Raw genomic sequence first — 18863 nt, forward strand, 5'->3', positions numbered from 1 at the left:
GGCTGCTGAGGCTGGAAAATAAGAACAGACCCAAGAAGCAGGGGAGGGAGACAGGGAAACACTTCCTCCAGCTGCAGGATCACGACTGGGAGGATCTCAGCCTCATTTTTCCCCTCGGCTCTTCTCACTTAGGCAAACTCTCACGGCCGGAGCGCCGGCGGGCGCGTCTCTCTCCCAGGTCCTGCAGCCCCTTTGATCACCTCCCAACCTCCCGGTACCGGAGCTCAGCCCGGGGGGGTGCCAGAGCCCTGTCCAAGGGCACCTCGAGCCCCGCAGTGCCGCGGCCGCCCCCCGCAGCTCGCCGTTCCCCCCCCCCGTCGCGATTAGCCGTGCCGCGGCGGGGAGGGGCCGCGCCGCCCCTGCCAGGGCCGGGGTGGGGCCGGGAGGGAGCTGAGTCGAGCCGGGCCCAGCCGGGTAGCGACAGGAGGAGGAGGAGGAGGAGGAGGAAGGGTGCCCGGCCATGTCGGAGAGCGAGGGCGGCGCGGCAGGTAGGGCGGCCGCCGCAATGCAGGAGCGCAGCGCCGAGCGGGGGGAGGCGGCCGCAGCCGCCCGGAGGAGGGGTGGGGGGGCACTGCCACGGGGGTTTTAGGGGACGCCGGGGGGTTTTGGGGGACACCGGGGGCTGCAGACCTGCAGTGACCCCCCCGAGACCCCCCTGAGGCGGCGCTGACCCGCCCCGTCCCCGGGGGTCGGCGCTGCGGCAGGCGGGGGGGGGGCGGGTGCGGGGACAAAGCGGCGGCCTGAGGGGGGCTTGGGGGGCTCTCGGGGGGAAAAGGGGAGTCTGGGCTGGAAATGGGGTGCCCCTGGGGGCGAGGGATAAAGGCAGGGGGTGTCTGTAGCTGGGGGGGGGGGGGCGATGCGGTGCAATAAAACCCGGCGGCAGGGTGGGAGAGCGGGGTGGGGGTGGCCCCGGGGGCTGCGGGTCTCGGCTCGGGACCTGGGGGCCGGATCCTGGCGGGCCCCAAACGAGAGTCCCGTGGTTTTTGGGTCCCTTCGTGATCGCGCTGTGCCTGATAAAACCCATCAACGAGGCTCCTGCAGGATGGGGGGGGGGAGGGGGTCTGCTTGTGTGGGGAGGAGGCTGGGGAGGGATGGGGGGCCCGGGGGTGAGGTGATCTGTGTGGGTGGACGAACCCCAGGGGGATGCAGGCACAGCCCGGTTGCATCCGATCTCCCAGTCCCTTCTTCCCAACAGCGCTGCAGGGATTCGTGAAAACTAATGCTGAGCCTAAGGTGGCAGTGGTAATTCGTGGGGAAAGTTGAAAGGTTGAGTTTATACGGATCGTGGTGGGATCCGGGGAATGTTTGGAGTAAAATAGCTTAGCCGCAGCGCGTGTGGAATAAAAGGAGGCACAGGGTATCTGTTTCAAACAACACAACAATAATAATTAGAAGCTAGTTGAGTCTTCAAGATGATCCTTACAGCATCTTTCCCCCCTCGTGTTTGTGTTCCTTAAGTGCCTCCCAAAGCAAGTCTCTTCTGTTTTGTGTGAAGCTGCCTGTAGCAGTTCTCCAGCAAGCAGCTGACAAAGGCGAGGAGAGAACGACAGGTTCATTTGTCTGTTGGGTGGCAGGGTGTCGTGTGCTTTGTTTTCTGCTAAGTTGCAAGGTTAGGGCAGTGCAGTGCTGAAATCAAGTAACTCGTGGCACAGGGTGAATGTGTGCAGGAGGGGATTTTGTTAGAAGGTGGAATACCAGGTAGTAAATCAATGATTTGTTACGCCAGAAACCTTTATGTACTTTCCAGTCTCTGGAATGCTGAAGCTGTCAGAGAAAAAAAGACTTCAGGGATAAAACGTGATTTAGGGAGTGTTACTGTATTGACAGTGCTGAAGCTGCAGTCATTTATTGCAGCAGCGTGCAATGCGCAGAAGAAATGTCTGGATGTAAAGCAGCAAAGTGTTGCATGCGCTATGTGCCAGTCATTGCACAGCTTCGCTTAGCGCAGCATTGCGGTATCTGCAGTTTGCTTAGCGTGAGCCTGGATGAAACTGTTCGTGTCCAGGAGCTGTTGCGTGTAAAACTTCTAATTATACCGACTTTCAGCGCTTTTGGCTTAGAACTGGGTGATGCTGATCCAGCTGACAAGTTTGCCTTTACGGCACACACCCAGTAAGGTTTTGGTCTGGGTGTTCAGTTTATTCCTGCTGGGCCAGCAGCAGGGAGGGGGCTGCCCAGCTCTGTGGCTGCAAGGCTCCCCGAGGGCTGCTTGAGGCCCCAGGAGCTCTGTCCTGTCCAGGGGCTGCTTTGTCTGGCGGATGTGTGGGGTAGCAGGGTTTTAAGCGGGTCCCGAGGGTGTGACCAGTGTGTCTCAAACCTACCTGCAACCAGGAGCAGGAATAGACTGCAGTGGCTTTGGGTGCCAGCTGAAGTTAGAGCAGCCTTCAGGAGGCTGGCTCTGTGCAAGGAGAGCAGAGTGCTGCCTCAGCTACAAAAGAGCTGGTCCAGGCACATAAACGTCAAGGTTAGGGTTCTGTTACGCTCTCTGACTCTGTCGGTGCTGTTTGGGGCAATATGCGAGTTGACTGCTATCTTACCTTTTACTCTTTTCTGCCAAATGCTTTTTGCTATCATCTACTATGATGCCACTTATTCTATCAATAACTGCCCCAAGCAACCATACCTTTATTTTAAAAAAGAAATCTTAAAATACTTTTTTAGTTTAAAGCATCCCAGGTGATCCCATCACCTCCATTTTCTGTACCTGAATTACTTTTTGATGTTGTGTAAGGCGGGATTTCAGAAGTGTTTGACTTCAAAGAGTGCAACACTTATGGTTTTAGTAAAGTCTGTCTGTGGCAGGTTTAGTCTGTACGTATTGTGAAAGAGCAACTTGGCTTATTTGGGTATTTAAAAAAGTTATGCAGGCTCTCAGTGAACAATAATGGAAAATGGGTAAATAATAAAAAACTGCATTCAAGTGATGGTACTCCCAAGGAGAAGAACAAGAGCAGTCATGACCGTAAGTGGGTGTGAAGCAACCTTTGGGGGGGGCTTGGCTCTATTCCTATTATTTATTTATTTTAACGTAAAGTAGATGAGATTTGCCATTAACGATTTCACTAAGCAGCTTCTTTTTGTGCGTGTCCATAAATACCATCAATTGCTTACATATTCAGCTTCTATATGATACTTTTAACTCTTCTGTTAACAGCCTTGCTAGTTGAAAGTAGAAATGGGTAAAACCCTAGGTTACGACACTATGGCGCAGACCTGCCCGGCTGTATTTCCCCAGCAATGAAAGATATACCAGGAGGACTTGGAACCTGTTTCAGGATGAGCTCTGAAGTCCATGGGCCATGACTGTAAATGCTCTGCTTGCTTCCCAGATGTTTTCCTGAAGAGTGTGCAGCTGTTTTGTGATGTAAGGCCAAAGATGTTGGAGTTGCGCTCAGGGAATGCTTCTGTCAAATACGAACTTCAGTGATGTGAAATGCCTGTAACATACGTGAAGATTTCTCATTCTTAACTCTACCAAATGTTCTGGCTCCTCGGTCATTAAATTAAAACTGCCTCTACTCAGTCACCAGGCACATTTTGGTCTTAAAAAGAACTTTCCATAGTTCTAATTACTCAAAATATGTCAACTATGACCCGTTTGCTGTTGTGTTAAGAAACATAGAGATATGCATTTAAAATAAACAAGTATGAGTTTTAAATTTTGCCATAACTATTATTAAAGCAGTAACTTTGCAGTGTTTTAAAATTAGGATGGCAGTGGGTATTAAAACAGGAAATTCCTTCAAAGCCTGCCTCAGAGGGGTTTGAGAAAGGTTTTCATGTAAATGAAAAGGAAAATGCAGTCAGTTGGAATAAAAAAGTAAGTAAATAAACTAAAATGCTCAGAACGTGGACGCCGGCACTCAGGCTGGACTGCCTTTGTTCTTGTTTTCTCAGTGCCTTTGCTGAGGACTGCATAAGGGTGTGTCAAGGACACGGGAGAACTGCTTTAGCAACTGCATCGCTTTGGCATCGTTTTGCCCTGGTGCTGGCGTGCTGCTGTGATCTGGTCGTGTGCTGGAGTCGTTTGGGGCTCGCTGGCCCCAGTAGCCCTACTGTGACTGCTCTGCAGCATGCTGGGCACACAGATCGGTTCTGAAAGCATCTCAATTTGCAAGTACAGGAGACCTGGAGAGGCTCTTTCTTCAGCTGTTTCTTCTGACACTGATTCTTGAACGCTTTGACCAGCGCTTACAGTCTGTGCTCTGGAGATGCAGTTTCCTAGGAATTTTGAGAGGCATTTCTAACAATTTTTATCGTTTGGAGTCAAGAGAGTAGTGCGTATGTGACTGCAGTTTTATAGTAACAATTTCATGTAATCTGTGGAAGTTTATTTGCTCTTGTCTCTGAAGAATAACTCTGTCTGTATAGCAGAAATGTGCCCAACCTGCTGTAGTCTTCTTGGGGAAGTTTTTCTCCTTGTGGGAGAAGCAAACAGCATAGGGAGTCATCTGTGAGCACTGCTTTGGTTTGTTCCTTTCTAGATATATTTCAGATCTGTATTGCTTTTCAGGACCCCTCTCTAGGGGTTTGCAGAGCCTCTGTGTGTACTCTGTCTAAGGATTTTAAAGTTCAGAGTGCTCCATGTTCACCTGTTGTGCATGGCCTTTCACCACAAGGCTCTCTGTGTGCATACTTTTCCTCCTGTTTCACGTGAAGTCTGGAGTGGATATTTGGATCTGTCCCTCTCTCTTACAACAATCTGGCTGTTTTTCTCTTGTAAGAGATAATGAGAACATCAAAATCAAAGTTTCTTTAGTGCGTCTTTGCAAACTCCTGATCATTGTTTGGGAAATACATTCCTGTGACAATTTGATGTTGCAAATTTCGTCTTCATTCAAGGGCCCTTGAGGCTTTCTCCATGCTTAAAGATCAAAATACCAGTGGTTATGGTAGGCCCCATTCCTTGTGCCAAACAGATCTAACAAATTTAACATCTCTTTCTTAAGTTTCCATGGATACCTTAGCAGAGCACACGTGATAATCAGACCGGTAAGGCATGCCATTTACAAAAGCTTTCAGCATTGTCGTGATGGGACTCCCGCATTCAAAAATCATCCTTTCACAGTGGCTCTCTTGCTTCCTCAGCTATGCTCATCTTGTGGTTTTAGCCATAGGAGACTCCATTGCAAGCTGTATCATCTGCGTGTCATCGTGCAAGTGTACCTGTTTGGTGACCATCCGCTGGTTGCCCTTGGTCCCGTTGCTGTGACGTGCGTGCACAGTCATGGCATTTGAATGGAGTCCTGATGGGTGCCAGTGTAAAAACCTCTGGAAGTTGATTTCGATCGGTGACTGCATGATTTTGTGATCTGCTCTACAAATCCTAAACATCAGTTTTCTCTCTTCTGTCCTTAGCTTCTCTCCTCATAAGGTACTTTCCTTTAAGCCTGCTTACTAACCTGTTTTCAGGATCGTAAAATTAAAAAAATAGAGAAACACGCTTATTTTCGATTTAGTTGTAAAGTGTCGCTCATACCCATAGACTAGAGATTCACTTTGCTAATGAATTGTGAAGTTTGACATCGCTTTTTGCAGTTGTGCAACTAATGTTCCCTTATTTTCCCATTTTTGAGCAACACCAGCCTTGAAGAATGTTAAGGGATTTATATATCACATCGCTCATGCTGACCACTAGAATAACTATTGCTTCTTACAGTTTGGCTAGTCCTTTTACACTGTCTCCCTCTTTCTTTCTTGTTGTTAGTTTGTTTGTTTTGGGTGAGAAGCAGGGGCAGGGGAAGACGTTTATTTTCTCTGCTGAACACAAGATCCAGAAAAGCCAAACAGTGACTTTTGTTCAGTCTTTTACCAACGTTTCTTTGAGTATCTTGACCCAGAAAGGTAAATCTGGGATTGCTTTCTTTTCAGGATACAGTTACATCTTGAGAAGATTCTTAAGTAGGAACTCATGCTAAAACAGGGAATTTTATAATGCTGTAATATTTTGGTTGTGTTTTTTTTTAAAAGAAAAAGCAAGTAACCAGCCCACCTTCAGCTGGAAAGTGGTGCATTCCCCAAAGTGCCTAGCATCACACGTGCTCTGTTTTATGCGTGTGGTCCTGGGAACTGGAGCGTAATCTTATTAGTGCCATTCCTGACAACCTTGCAGTGAACCAAGTTGATGAGGTAGATGATGACAGACGTGATGGTGACAGAGAGGCAGCAGGAAACCTTTTCTAGGAAGGTTTCTTTACAGAATCTAGGCTCTGAACATCTGTGTGTTTTGTTTTCTGTTCCTTAGGTCTTTTTGTGTAGAAGCAAGGAGGGAGGAGATGAGAGGACAGGAAAACAGTGCTTGCACAGAGGCTAATAGTCCAAGGAAGCCTGAAGGAAGCGGGTTCAGAGGAGTTTGTTGAAGGGACAGAAGATTAGCTAGTGCATACTAAAGGTATCTGTAAGAGAACTGTGTCTGTGGAATATTTAGAATGATCCTGGGGAGTTGTCTTACAGTGCATTGAGCCTCAGAATATGTTGTTAGCCCACATGTACCACGACACGCATCTGCTAACGCAGCCTGCCTTCCCTATCTGCATAAAGCAGAGTCAGTTGTGTTTCTTCTGGCAGTAGGGCATGGGTGCAGAAGACCCAGAGCTCAGGACATGAGCAATCTTTGCATGACCGCTGCTGGTGAGTTTGCTGCGCTCCAGGCCCTGCTGTGTGAGCGGGTTCCGATCAAGTGGGAAAAATCTCGGGACTCATAACAACCTGGCAGAGGTTTTACAGACACAGTTGTGTAGAAAGCATGGAAGCATTCGAGGTCTGTTCTGGTCCAGTTTACAAGGATTAGTGAGGTCAGATCAAATCTGGGGAAAATAGTTTAGCCTACGTACTGTCAGAAGAGGTGAACTTAGCGCAAGTGTTGTATTCAGAAGGTTATTGCAAGTTCCTGCATGTGGTTTTTAACTTAAGTTTAATAGAACAGAAAATAGGTGGTGTCTGTTAGTTTCCTTTTGCATGTGAGGTGCAGGAAAATGAATAGTATCCCTGAAGCAAGGGACGGGATGAATCTGGGATTGTATTCTGATAGTCTTAACAATAATAGTAAAGACCTTAGAGAGCTTGATAGCATAATGGAAAAGTAATTCCTCCACTCAAACTGTAACTGTGATCGGAAGGGAATGTAAAAACCTAAATGAAGTTCATAGCTTGTAATGAGAAATATGTCTAATTTTTAGATTTTTTTTAATTTTTATTTTTTATTTTATCCAAAGAATTGGGAGATTTTTTTCTTTAGAAAATTACTCTGCTCTAATTGGTATCATTGCAATGACTGATTATTATGAAAGGGTATCAGGAAACTTGGATTTGTATCAGGGATTAGCTACGGCTGTATTCATAGAAGGGAAGTACATTGGAGTCTTCAACAGACTGGATGCCTACTGGCATTTTAAAACAAAGAACTCTGGTTCCGTTGATGTTAATAGCAGTAGGGTCATTAGTTTCAGTGGAAACAGGAGGTTCTTACTTCTGATATGAAATATGGGATCTTTTTATTATACATGAGGATGTTTAAAGTATTTCTTTGTATTTGCTTCTCTCCATCTTTTTTTTTCTTGTTGTTCTATAGTTATTTTCAAAGGCCATCTTTGTATTTGCAGTAAAATGCTCTAGGTTGTCACATTACATTTGGAAGCTGTGACATTTTGTGCTTAATGCAAAGCAAAGTCTCAGCAATATGAAAAGCTGAATAAGGTTTTCTTTACCAATGCAGCAGTTGCCAGCTAATAGCAATATGGTAAACCCTTCTTTCCCTGTTGTGCAAACGTCATTAGCAAGCTTTGCTTGCAGCAAAATGATTATTGATGCTTGAAATGATATACAATGTTTTGAATGAAAAACAAAGCTTTGAATTCTGTTCTCTTACTGCACGACGTCTACCCTGTCCCTGTATTTCACTCGGTGCATCCTTTTTTAAAATTTTTAATCCAGAGATGTTGGCCAGATGGAAGATGAAGAATTTTGTCAAGATTTTGGTATGACCAGCAAACTGAATGAGATCAGAGCCACATATAGCACTCACTCTCACCAACCTCTGACTGGCTGGATATTGCAGAGAAATGGCCGTCAGATATGTGCAAGTGTTTGACCTGTGAAAATGATCAGCATGTGCACAGTGCATTCAGCATTCAGTTAACCTGGATTTATTGGATTTATAGATAAAGATCAGCTGCAGTAGTGGCATTTGTAGTAGGTCTGATGCACCCTGACTTACCATGTCCACCTGGTTTGTCAGCCAGCAGATAACTAAGAGGCTGAATGGATTTGGCATATGGAACGGTAGATGCACATTATACAAATGGAAGAAGGATTGTTGTTTGAGGCAGGGTGGTGTAGTGCAGGAATACGCAGGAGTTTGGGAGCTTCTGGAAAAGGATTCGGTATCTTGATCTTCCCAGTGGAGTCCCTGAGCTCAGCCAAAGGCTCCAACCTACACAACGAATGGAATTCATTGCACTGTAGGTCATGGAATGAAACAATTGACTTCGGAGTATCTGTTTGTACTTAAACGTTATTGTGGAAACACTTCTTAAAATGCTGAAATTATCACCTGAAACAGGGAATAATATCGATCCTATCATTGATTCAGAAAATCAGTAGAGTTTAATTAGCAAGTGTTAGATTTGTGGTCACGGCAGGAAGATCACAGTGATAAAAGCGACCTTAAGATGCATGGATTGGGATATAGCATACTCACTAGGGTTAATGGTGATGCCCATTTTCTGGTTAGCAAAACACCTGTAAGAAATCCAGGCCGTGAGTGCTGAAGCTTTCAGTTGGAAGTGAGCTCTGCGAAGGTTCAGCAAGTGCACTTCTCTTCCCAGCCATGACTCTACTGCAGAGCATGCCTGGAAGGGTCCACCACGCTGGGGTTTCTGATGGAGAACTTGAGGCTTGATACCTTATTTATTCTTTTATTTTTTTTTTAAAGTTATTTCTTTTCCATGTGATAAACTAGTAACATGAGACATGCTCAAAAATTTCCCCTCTTTTCTGTCCTGGCTGGATTTCTGCGCTTAATGCTGTTTAGCAGCAAATCATTGCTGAATTGCTGTTTTTACTTGTCTTCTTAAATTCTTACCTAGAGAGATTGAACACTTACAGAAACTTGTTGTCTATGTTACTTGGGTTGCAGGACACCTTCTGTTGGCAGTGAATCCATTAACAATTTCCCTAACATTTGAAGCAGAAAATCTTGCTGATGCCTGGTATTGCTGAATTTTATAAAAGTAAATATTTAATAAAGTTAATGAAAGAGCAGATTTTGTGTAGCTGCTGAAAAAACTTGTAGTGCCAACTTATTGCCTTGTGACTGTGAGGTTTAGCAGCTGTTTTTCTTAAAGCAGGTTTAAGCTTTCTGTCTTAAAACTGATTGTCTGGGACCACAGTGGTCCTCCTATGTGATGTTTGAGTGAATTACTAAAACTTATTTATCCAGTCCTGAACAAGAACACGTTGCAGGGGCTCCAAAATGTGCAGGATAGACTTGATAGTCTTCCAGAGGAGACCACCTGCCATTAACTGATTTTTCTAATGAAACAGTGAGCTTGGTCCCCTAGATCTATTAGATCTTTAGATCTGTTAGTAAATCACAGTCAGCTGAACGTGTTATCAGTGGAAATGTTCATATTAGGTCAGTTAAGTTTTTATTAATTTTTGTCGACTTTGCTCTTACTGACTATATTCTGTGTTACTTAAAGATTAATCCTTTGTTGCTTTTTGTCATCAGCTAAGTTGGAAAACTTAGAGGGTGGCTGATCATTTACTGAGAAACAGGAAAATCTAAACTGATTAGCTACTGTAGGAAACCACAGCAAATAAACTCTTGCTTGTGCTTAGATGAAAAGAAGGAATATTTGAAATTAAATCTGCTAAACCAGCAATTGCAGCTAATACGATAATGGATATGATTCATTATTAATACAGTATCTGTTGATCCCATAATTTTACCACTTCTCTAAGTGTTAGGGGATTTGGAAATCAGATAGAATCTTTTGAATGTTTAAAAAAAAAAAAAGTGCTGAAAAAGACAGACTTAGCTTTTTTCCCTTCCTCTACTGTTGAACTTGAAAATGCACAAGACGTGATTGGGCAATTGCTTAGGACTAAAGTCAGAAAATGCAATGACATGGTCAAATTCATTCTGTACACATTTAGTTAAACTATCCAATACCCTGATATAGACAGTTGTATTTCAAGTTAATGTTTACAAGCAATGATGTGCCCATACTTAGTACATAAGTAAATGAAAGAATTTCTGTTCAAAAAGTTTGCATCATATCTTGGATCAGTTTAAATATTGGTGTAAGTATTTGAAGACTTAATTTGGATTCTAAATCAGGTTGCTCCATTTATTGTGACCTGCAAATTACCAAGAATTAAATGTGTGTTTATCACGTGTTATTTAGCTATATATCCTTTCAGAGTGTGTAGTTTGGCACAGATAGCGATCCTTGGTAAACACAGGAGATAAAGCTGGAACTTGAGCTATGCAGGACACGATTGTGTTTTTTTCTTTAAATCAGCCTCAATAAGTCATTCTGCTTTTAGGGACTGTTCCAAATACCGTGATACTGTCCAGGACATAATTTTCTTTTTTTTTTTTTTTTTTAATCCTCAAGAAGAGGAATTTACTCCCAGAGACTAGGCATTTTCTTGTATGATTTCAAATCAGGTTCCTTGCAACCCTTTACCCATTCTCTGGCTTTCTTTTAGATTAGCCAATCCCAGCTCTTTAGAAATAAGAGATTTTTAAATATCCCACTCTTGCTGGAATATCTCTGCATTACTGCTCTTCTGTGACACACATTTCTCCCCCCAAGCAAACGCTAACTCACCGCATGCTCCCACACTCACAAGTTTATTTTAACACCTTTCTCTTTAGATAGGGTAGATAGTACAAACATTTCTTAATTTCATGGGCTTTTCACAACTTTTTCACTACTCGTTAGAAGAACTCCTGGCATTACATCCAAGGTGGTTGGCCTGCAAGCTTTTTCTGTAAATGCCAACCACTTGGGTAAATGACTTCTTAACTTCCTCGTATTCTGAACTGCGTTCATTCAGTTGTTAGCTCTGCAAGCGCTGGTAGTGTCAGGGCCTCTTTTAACAACAGAGTTACAACAGTTAGGGTTGCCCCCATTATTGCACACCATTAGCTAGTGGTGTTATGAAATAATATCAAACAGTTTTAAACTGGTGCAACGTAATGTGACGGCTGCTTGTGCCAAAATGATAGCAACTCTACAGAATCACCGTAATAGTATGTTTTGGTTAAAATTCTAGTTTGCTACCTGAGAAATTATAAAATTGTCTTCTATGGTTTTCCTCTCCTGATCCAACAAAACTCCAGGTTGGTGATGTGTAGGGCTCATTGCAGAATTCTTGTTTAGCAGGAGCTGACATTATTCTTATTTGCGGGAGTGGCATATTACTTAGATGAAGTGTAACAGTGAATACTAGTGCATAATGGTCATGTTCTTGGAAAGATTTTTTTTTCTGGTCAAAAAAATACTGATAAATCACTAGGAGTTTAACTTTCCAGCAGAGTTGAGCAGTTGTTGAGAATTGGAAAGGCTAACTTTTTTTTTTTTTTTTTTTTACAAATTCGGCCTTCATGCATAAATTTTCAAGAGCATTCTGAAACTGAAAGGGACATATTTTAAAGTTTTTGGATGAAAATATCTAAATCTTTTCTCAGTTTTAAGTAATCTTTTCTACGGGTAGCAAAGACAGCCCTCTGGTTTCTGCCTAATATGTTTTTGTTGCTGCCAAATATTTTTATACTTGTGGATAGAGTAAGTGTCTTCGTATACATTTTTCTACTTCTGGATAATCACAAGTTAATTGGGTCAAATAAATTCTCCACAGAGCTCCACCCAAGTTAGTGTGCTGTCATCGAATGAATATGAATATCACAGTGGTTTTTTAATTGCTGCTCTCTGAGAGACCAAAAAATGTGTGTATTGCCACACGGGATTTTCTGAGCGTCATAGGGAGCTATAAATAGCTTTTCAAGGTACACCCAGGGAAGGCTGATAACTGAAGACAGGCTGGAAAATAGATCACTGAAACATGAATGCTGAAGCAGGTAACAAAAAGAACTAGTAGCAAAGAGGAACACTGAAAATACAGGTAGCAATTTGACATCTACCTTTTTGTCCTCTAAAGAGAGAATCCTAAGAGGGGAAATTTACCATGTTGTAAAGATGCTGTGTCAGCATTGCAATGTCCTGACCTCTTCAGAAAGTATTGGTTTGGATCCAGCCAGGAAAGACAGCAGGATGCAAGGAACCTTTTTATTACTAATTCTTTCTTTCTTTTTTTTTTTTTTTTTGTCCTGAAATATTGTTCTTCACTTCTAAGAAAAATGCCATGTTGATGGTATAGAAACGAATCTGGTTTTGAAAAGAGGAGGAAATTGTGCGAATGGATAAGGAAGCTGATAACAGCATCTGATCCAAATAGAGCTTAATGAATCCAGCAGATTCTGTGCTGTCACAGGCGGATTCTGTGCTGACTGTGGGTTTCTGTATGCTACCACAAAAGGAGTAATGTAATATATTCTTGAAGAACTTGCATAGGAAATGTGAATGTTCTCCTTCTGTAAGTGATTCTGAATACCAAACTCAGCATACATAGTATAACTTGAATAGAAGTAAATATTGTTTCAAGAGCAATATTAAGATTTGGAGGAAACTTTTCCTGTGGGCAGATTATCCTGCAGTTGTCTACTGCAAAGTTTTTGCGTCTTCCCTGGGAAGCCACGTTTGATTACCAGGAACAACAGGATTCTTCATTAAGTAGCCCTAGGGTCTTTTCTTGCAGGACAGCTCCTGTGTCATCTTAAATTAACGCTCTGACTTGACAGTCCTATGCCTAGGAATTTCTTGCCATCCTTAAATATGCATTTCGTTGTGTGCATTCCAACCTACAAGTACGTTGGATAAAAATATGTTGAAATGTGTTGCTTAATATTTATTGTGATGATAAGTTTTTGCAGTTTTCATGAGATTATATTAGATATAAATCATTTGAGTCATCAGTGCTTAATTATTTTATTAAACTATTTCATTTTCTGTCATCATAGGGTAAATATAAGAAAGAAAAATACATTTGTCATTTATTTGGTATGTTCCTTTAAATGAAATTGCAGTATTGTCTGCAGGATAGAAATATTTCTTTGATGATTTGTTAATAATACTTTCCTTTTTCCCAGCTGGGTTCTGTCCTGCAGTAATACTAACAGCTGCAAAATGTTTCTGTGCAGAGCATATTGAAGAATAAAAACAGAGACAGTATTAGGAAGGTTAAAGAATAAAGGTTCATAAAGGAATAATCGCAACTTTTTCTTACTGGGTTGTTAAACTGATATGAACTGCTCTTTTTCTCTTCACATTAGTCTTTTTTTATCTCAACTTGTGTTTAGTTTCTGCATTCACATGTTTAAATCCTAGGCTATTAATGTAAGTGTATGGTATTAAAGCCATTTGTATCAACTATGACTTCTCAATATATTTAGAAGGGCTTCTGAAATTATACATGGTGATTTACGAGGCAAAAGAATGGGAGTTAGTCAGGAAGGCCAAACATTTTAAAAGTAAAGCTGCAGTTTGCTCTTACCATATTCTAAGGGGAAAAAATAAATAAAATTATGAGGAGGCTGTGGAATTTGCTTTCTTTTTCAGCAGATTTGTTACAACAGGAAAATTGTGTAACGGTATGCAAAGCAACTAGCCTGTCCTACTTACTCTGCTTACAGACGCTGAAGAATTTTTGTTTACTTTCAGATGCTGTTTCCACATCTACTTACTCATCACCAGCCAAAAGTTTGGGAGATCCTGGAATAACTCCACTGTCTCCATCACATATTGTGGTAAGAAATGCACTCTTAATATATTCTGTCTGTTGACATGGCTTTCTCCTGCCTGTTCCATGGGAAGTAGTTTCTTTGGAAGGCTGTAATTTACCCTTGTGCTGATCATTTTTATGCTATCCATAGCTGAAAATTAAATTTTGGTCCCACCGGAGCTAGTGATGGAGCTCCCATTTATTTCATTGGGGTCCCAGTTTTGCTTTTTTTGTCTACTTGTTGAGCTAACAGATTTGTTCCTGTATATTTTTACATCAAAGTGAGGGGATACTTGATCCTCGGCATTCTCACGTTCTGTCCCTGTCTTTTCACTGATTTGTTTAGGCAGCACCTGAAAATACTCGTTTTGTTTGGAAAAAAGGATATATACAATACAGTAGTAGTATAATCTGAATTCTCAGACAAAAGAATCTCTTCCAGCAGAGAGAGAATGAAGCTCAGAATAGAACTGATCTAGTTTCCTAAGAAAAATAGCCACCTCTGTAAGCTTTTAGGTGCAAGCAAATATCCCATGTACTTAATGTGTTCTAATCTCTTAAACATTGTCTTCATTTTATTGAGAAACTCCCATTAAAATTGAGTCCCACTTGTTTTTAAGATCATCTGCATCATCGATAACACAGTGTATGCACTGTATATTTCTTAATATCACAAGAGATCGTGTTTAGAACACATTGCTATCCTTATCAGATTTCTTTCTTAGCTTTCTGAATCAGGTACAGGTTGTACAGCATCCTTCTTTGGGATTTCCTGAGTTCTTGCTCGTAAATCTAGTTTCCATTCCTTTCTTTCTCCGCATACTGTAGAACTTCCACCTCTTATTTCTGCCACGCTGATGATGTGATATCCTCTTCCAGTTAGATTTGCCTCTTGAACTCCTTGAGGAAGACCTACAGATGCATATTGCTCTGGTTTAAAAGATTTATTAGGAAAGTCCAAACAAGTCTTCCATCATTAGAGACCAAACCTTATTATGCTCTTTTCTCCATTTTAAATAGCAGGCCTATCGGATGATTTTGGAAAATGTAGGGGTACAACAGAAAGGTGCTGGAAGTAGCAGGCATGAAGCTGCGAGGACACAGGACATAAGTGAGGAAGATGGTGGAACACTGCTCACAGAAAGAGGACATCTGGCAGTTCCTCTGTAAAAATACCAATTGCTTCAAAATACTGCCGAGAGTACAGGCTGAACAGCAGTGGTGGGGGATTCAAACATGTCCCGTATACTTATGGGTCAACAGTTCTGCTCCATGGTGATTTTGCCAAGATGGTGCATGTGTGGGTGGGTGTACTACCCTCCCTCACCATCTGCCTGCCTGAAGCACATAACTCTTTCACCAGTATTTCCAGCTTCTTGTTCTCTTCCTGGCATGCTGAGCTGTTAGTACTTTAGCCACTATCAGCATTTTAACAACAGTTCCTCACTGTTTTTTACCTAATGCCTCTTTATGTAGGTGTTATGATAGGCAAGAGCATACTGGGGGGTGGCACAATTGAGATGGTGCTTTATATCACATCACATCATTACAATTTGGGCCACAATCCATTCACTTTTTCTAGTTAACCCTCCCACATTGCCTTGGACTGTTCTTTTCAGGGACTGGAGGATTACAGGTAAAAGGAGAGACAGTGAATATGAGTCCTCTTATCTATAAGCAGCTGAACAACTTCCCACGTCCTAGCACAGGCAGGAGGAAAGGATACACAGTGTTTCCAAAAGAAGGTTTTTGTAAATTCCTCATTGATAAATAATTATTTTGGGATGTAAAGGTTATTGCTATATGTTGGGTGGTTCTGTCTTTACTACTTTGGAATGGTAGTGGTATCTCAGGGTCAAGGTTATGACCTAGGTAACTCCGAGAACCACTAAGTAAACCCCAAATATAATACATTGTTGGATATAAACATATCCTTCACTTGTTCAGTTTAAAAAAAAAAAATCACAACAAACCACTAGGTTACTGGTTTTGTTGTTAGCCATAAGTTTTAATGCTATAGGATAGCAGCTACTCCAAGAAATGAGTTTGACAAACTTGTGATTCAATAGAAAATGTATAAAATATCTTTAAGCATATCTATGATATATCTTCCAGTAAATCTATGATTGTATATTAAATTTCTGCTTCGATTGGAATATAGATCTTTTTGGCATCAACTTTGTTCACAAATGCAGCTTCAGGGAACTCCTTATTTCCTTTGAAGAGGTATGCATGTCTCAGAGTGCAGAAATCCTGAAGGATAAGACAGATTACAGTTATTCTAATCAATGACTCAGCGTCTGTTTTGCTTCTGCTATTTAACAGAAGGACTCTGATGCAGAGGATGCTGTAGAACAGTTATTTCTCGTTGTTGTGGCTATTGATTTTGGCACAACATCCAGTGGCTACGCCTACAGCTTCACCAAGGAACCAGAATGTATTCATGTAATGAGGTAAGGGCTGCAATGCAGCATTTAGTTTTCGATTGTGGGCTATAGTTATCTATGCAGTAGCTGTAGCTGTTTCCTGCAGTACCCTGAAGGGTCTGGATTTCTCTAGTGTTGCTACGGTGTACGCCGCCTTTGTTGTGGCTATAATTTCTTGTTGCATCTTGTTATACTCTAATTTGCTTTAATAAATGATGTGAGAATATCCTCTCTGTTATTTTGCTAAGTTTGTAAGATGACATGAATAAAAGGAGAGGTTAGCGAATATTTAGAATTGTTTAGGGAGCAGTGATGGCCTTTGCTGTGAGATTATGAGAAACTACACATTTATAAAAAGAAACGTGGCATTTCCCAGGGTGGGGAAGCAGATATTCAAGGAAAACATTCAAGAAAACGTTTGACTTTCTGGTGCATACAGAACTTGGCAAATCCATGTTAGTAGAAAATAGCCTTGTCATCTACCTTGTCATCATGTGGTAATATCATAGGTGTGTAAGTCCAGTTTTCATAAAAGACTTAAGATCTTAATGGCTTCTTCATGTTTAACAGCATTTAGATGCATAAGCAACTACTGGCAAATAAGGGGAGTGGTAACTGCTTTTGCCAGCATAGCAGGATCCGAGAGCATCGTGCAAGCTACTTGATGTAATTTTCTCAAGTGTTCCTGGATAGATAACACATTAGGAGCAGGACAGCAATAGTAAATAAAATGGAGCCCAGGGAAAGTGAGTAAGTTGTCTGCAGCTGCCCATCTGCTTCAATCGTGCTTGTATACAGTTGTGTTATACAACAGTTAGTTACTTGCACCCACAAACTGGTAGTCCATTTGGCTGATTTTTAGCATTAAATCTGAGCCAAATCCCTGTTAATGAACCAGTGATACTGGAAAATAAGGAACCGAAAGGCATACATTGGAAAATTAAGGTTAGATGTGAATTCTGTTCTGTATTGTACATATATAAGGGACAAAATTCAGGTACTATTATGTGATTGATTGATTGATTGATTCAAGCAACAATCCTATTTTTTTTCCTTCTACGATTCTGTTGTATATAAGTCTAATGCAATCACACGTATATAAGTCTAATGCAAAAACTATTATGGCAGGTATCTGAAGGGGTTGCACCACAAGACATTTCTGTAGTGTTTTTGATATTTTGGGGGATTTTTAAAAATAACTAAAAGCTTATGTAATTCTTATTAAAGTATCTTTAAAATGCCTATATTGTAATGAGACCAAGGTATAGGTAATTTAAGGCATAAACGAGGTATGTATGAGCTTAGGCCACAGAAGTTCTTTCAACAAAGCTGCTGTTGTAGCAGTAGGTAATGTGCTGTTTGTTACACTGTAATGCTGAGAAGGAAAGGGCACAAAGATTAACTTGCTGAAGTCCACTGTGATATACTGTAATTTTTCTAAGTAAAGTTGCTAGCTGAATGCAGGCCTTTAAATCTCCGCAGACAGAATTCATTGTGCAGTCAGCCTGCACAGTCACCTTGTATGTGGCTGCAAAGTATTTTAGAGAGGTCTGGCACAACTGGGTGATGGAAAATACTATCTAAAAGGAAGTAGGTTTTGGAATGATAGGCCATACAGTGGCAAAGGTACTTGCTGTTTTCAATAAGAACAAGTAATGCTTCAAGGACTCCTTTTGCATCCCATCCATCTAATGTTCTGCTAATGGCACGGGAAGCTGCCTGATGCTACAAGTCAAAGGACAGGCCATGCGTTGCTACTTCTGCCAGGTTACAGGGCTGTGGAATCAGAACCCGTTTTTATCAATTCCTGTTCTCCCTTTACAGCAAATAATTAATCGCATTTCTTAAACGAAATGAATGAAGTGAGGGAAGACATCTCTGAGCTGTACATAAGTCCTATATATCTTGTTCCTATAATTTCTGTGGATCTTTTACTATGTATAATCCCTTCTTTTTTTAGGAATGTCCCTTAAACCCTTTGGATTCAAAATTTTACCTGTTGGACCTCATTTTGCCATTTGGTTCACACTCCTCTACATCTAATTACAAACTTGATTCTCCTTCCAGGGTACCAGGCTTCCTGAGGTAGATTGCTGACATATTGAAATCTAGGTGCCAGCTGAGAGTATATTCCAAATCTTAAATGATAGTTTACTTCCTGCGGTTCAGAACACCGTATTTTTTCTCATGAAAGAAAGGCAGCGTGACTGTGATTTCAGACCTGTATAGATACTATGTGAGATCCTGATTTAAAAAGAAGTTAAATAAACTAATTTAAAAAGAAGAAATGCATCTTGGATTTAAAAAAAAAAAATCAGTTTTCCAGTAGTTATTCCAAACAAGGGAAAATACTTTAATAACAAAAATATTTTTTATTAAAAAAAAAAAAAAAAACGAACAATAACAACAAAAAAAACCATTGCCCATACTTCTGTCTGTGAATTACTGAAAAAGTTTATAAAATATTCCTGGCAGGGATGGATTTTTGGGAAGATACAGCTGAAATTGAGTTATGAAATATATATGTAAATACAGATGAAATCATGAAATTCAATGAAGAGAATTGTGTATGTATCAGAATAAGGC

The 18863-nt window shown here is 41.3% G+C and overlaps 1 protein-coding gene across 1 annotated transcript in view; it reads left to right on the forward strand.

Moving 5' to 3' along the window:
• The first annotated feature begins 460 nt into the window (after nt 1-460).
• The window catches only part of HSPA12A (heat shock protein family A (Hsp70) member 12A), a 57041-nt gene continuing 38638 nt past the window's right edge, over nt 461-18863 (forward strand). Inside the window, exons 1-3 of the mRNA XM_050711953.1 lie at nt 461-488; nt 13791-13876; nt 16177-16304. Coding sequence (XP_050567910.1) covers nt 461-488; nt 13791-13876; nt 16177-16304 — 242 coding nt within the window. The remainder of the gene's footprint in view (nt 489-13790; nt 13877-16176; nt 16305-18863) is intronic.

This window comes from Cygnus atratus, chromosome 7 (assembly GCF_013377495.2).
Source record: "Cygnus atratus isolate AKBS03 ecotype Queensland, Australia chromosome 7, CAtr_DNAZoo_HiC_assembly, whole genome shotgun sequence".
NCBI lineage: Eukaryota > Metazoa > Chordata > Aves > Anseriformes > Anatidae > Cygnus > Cygnus atratus.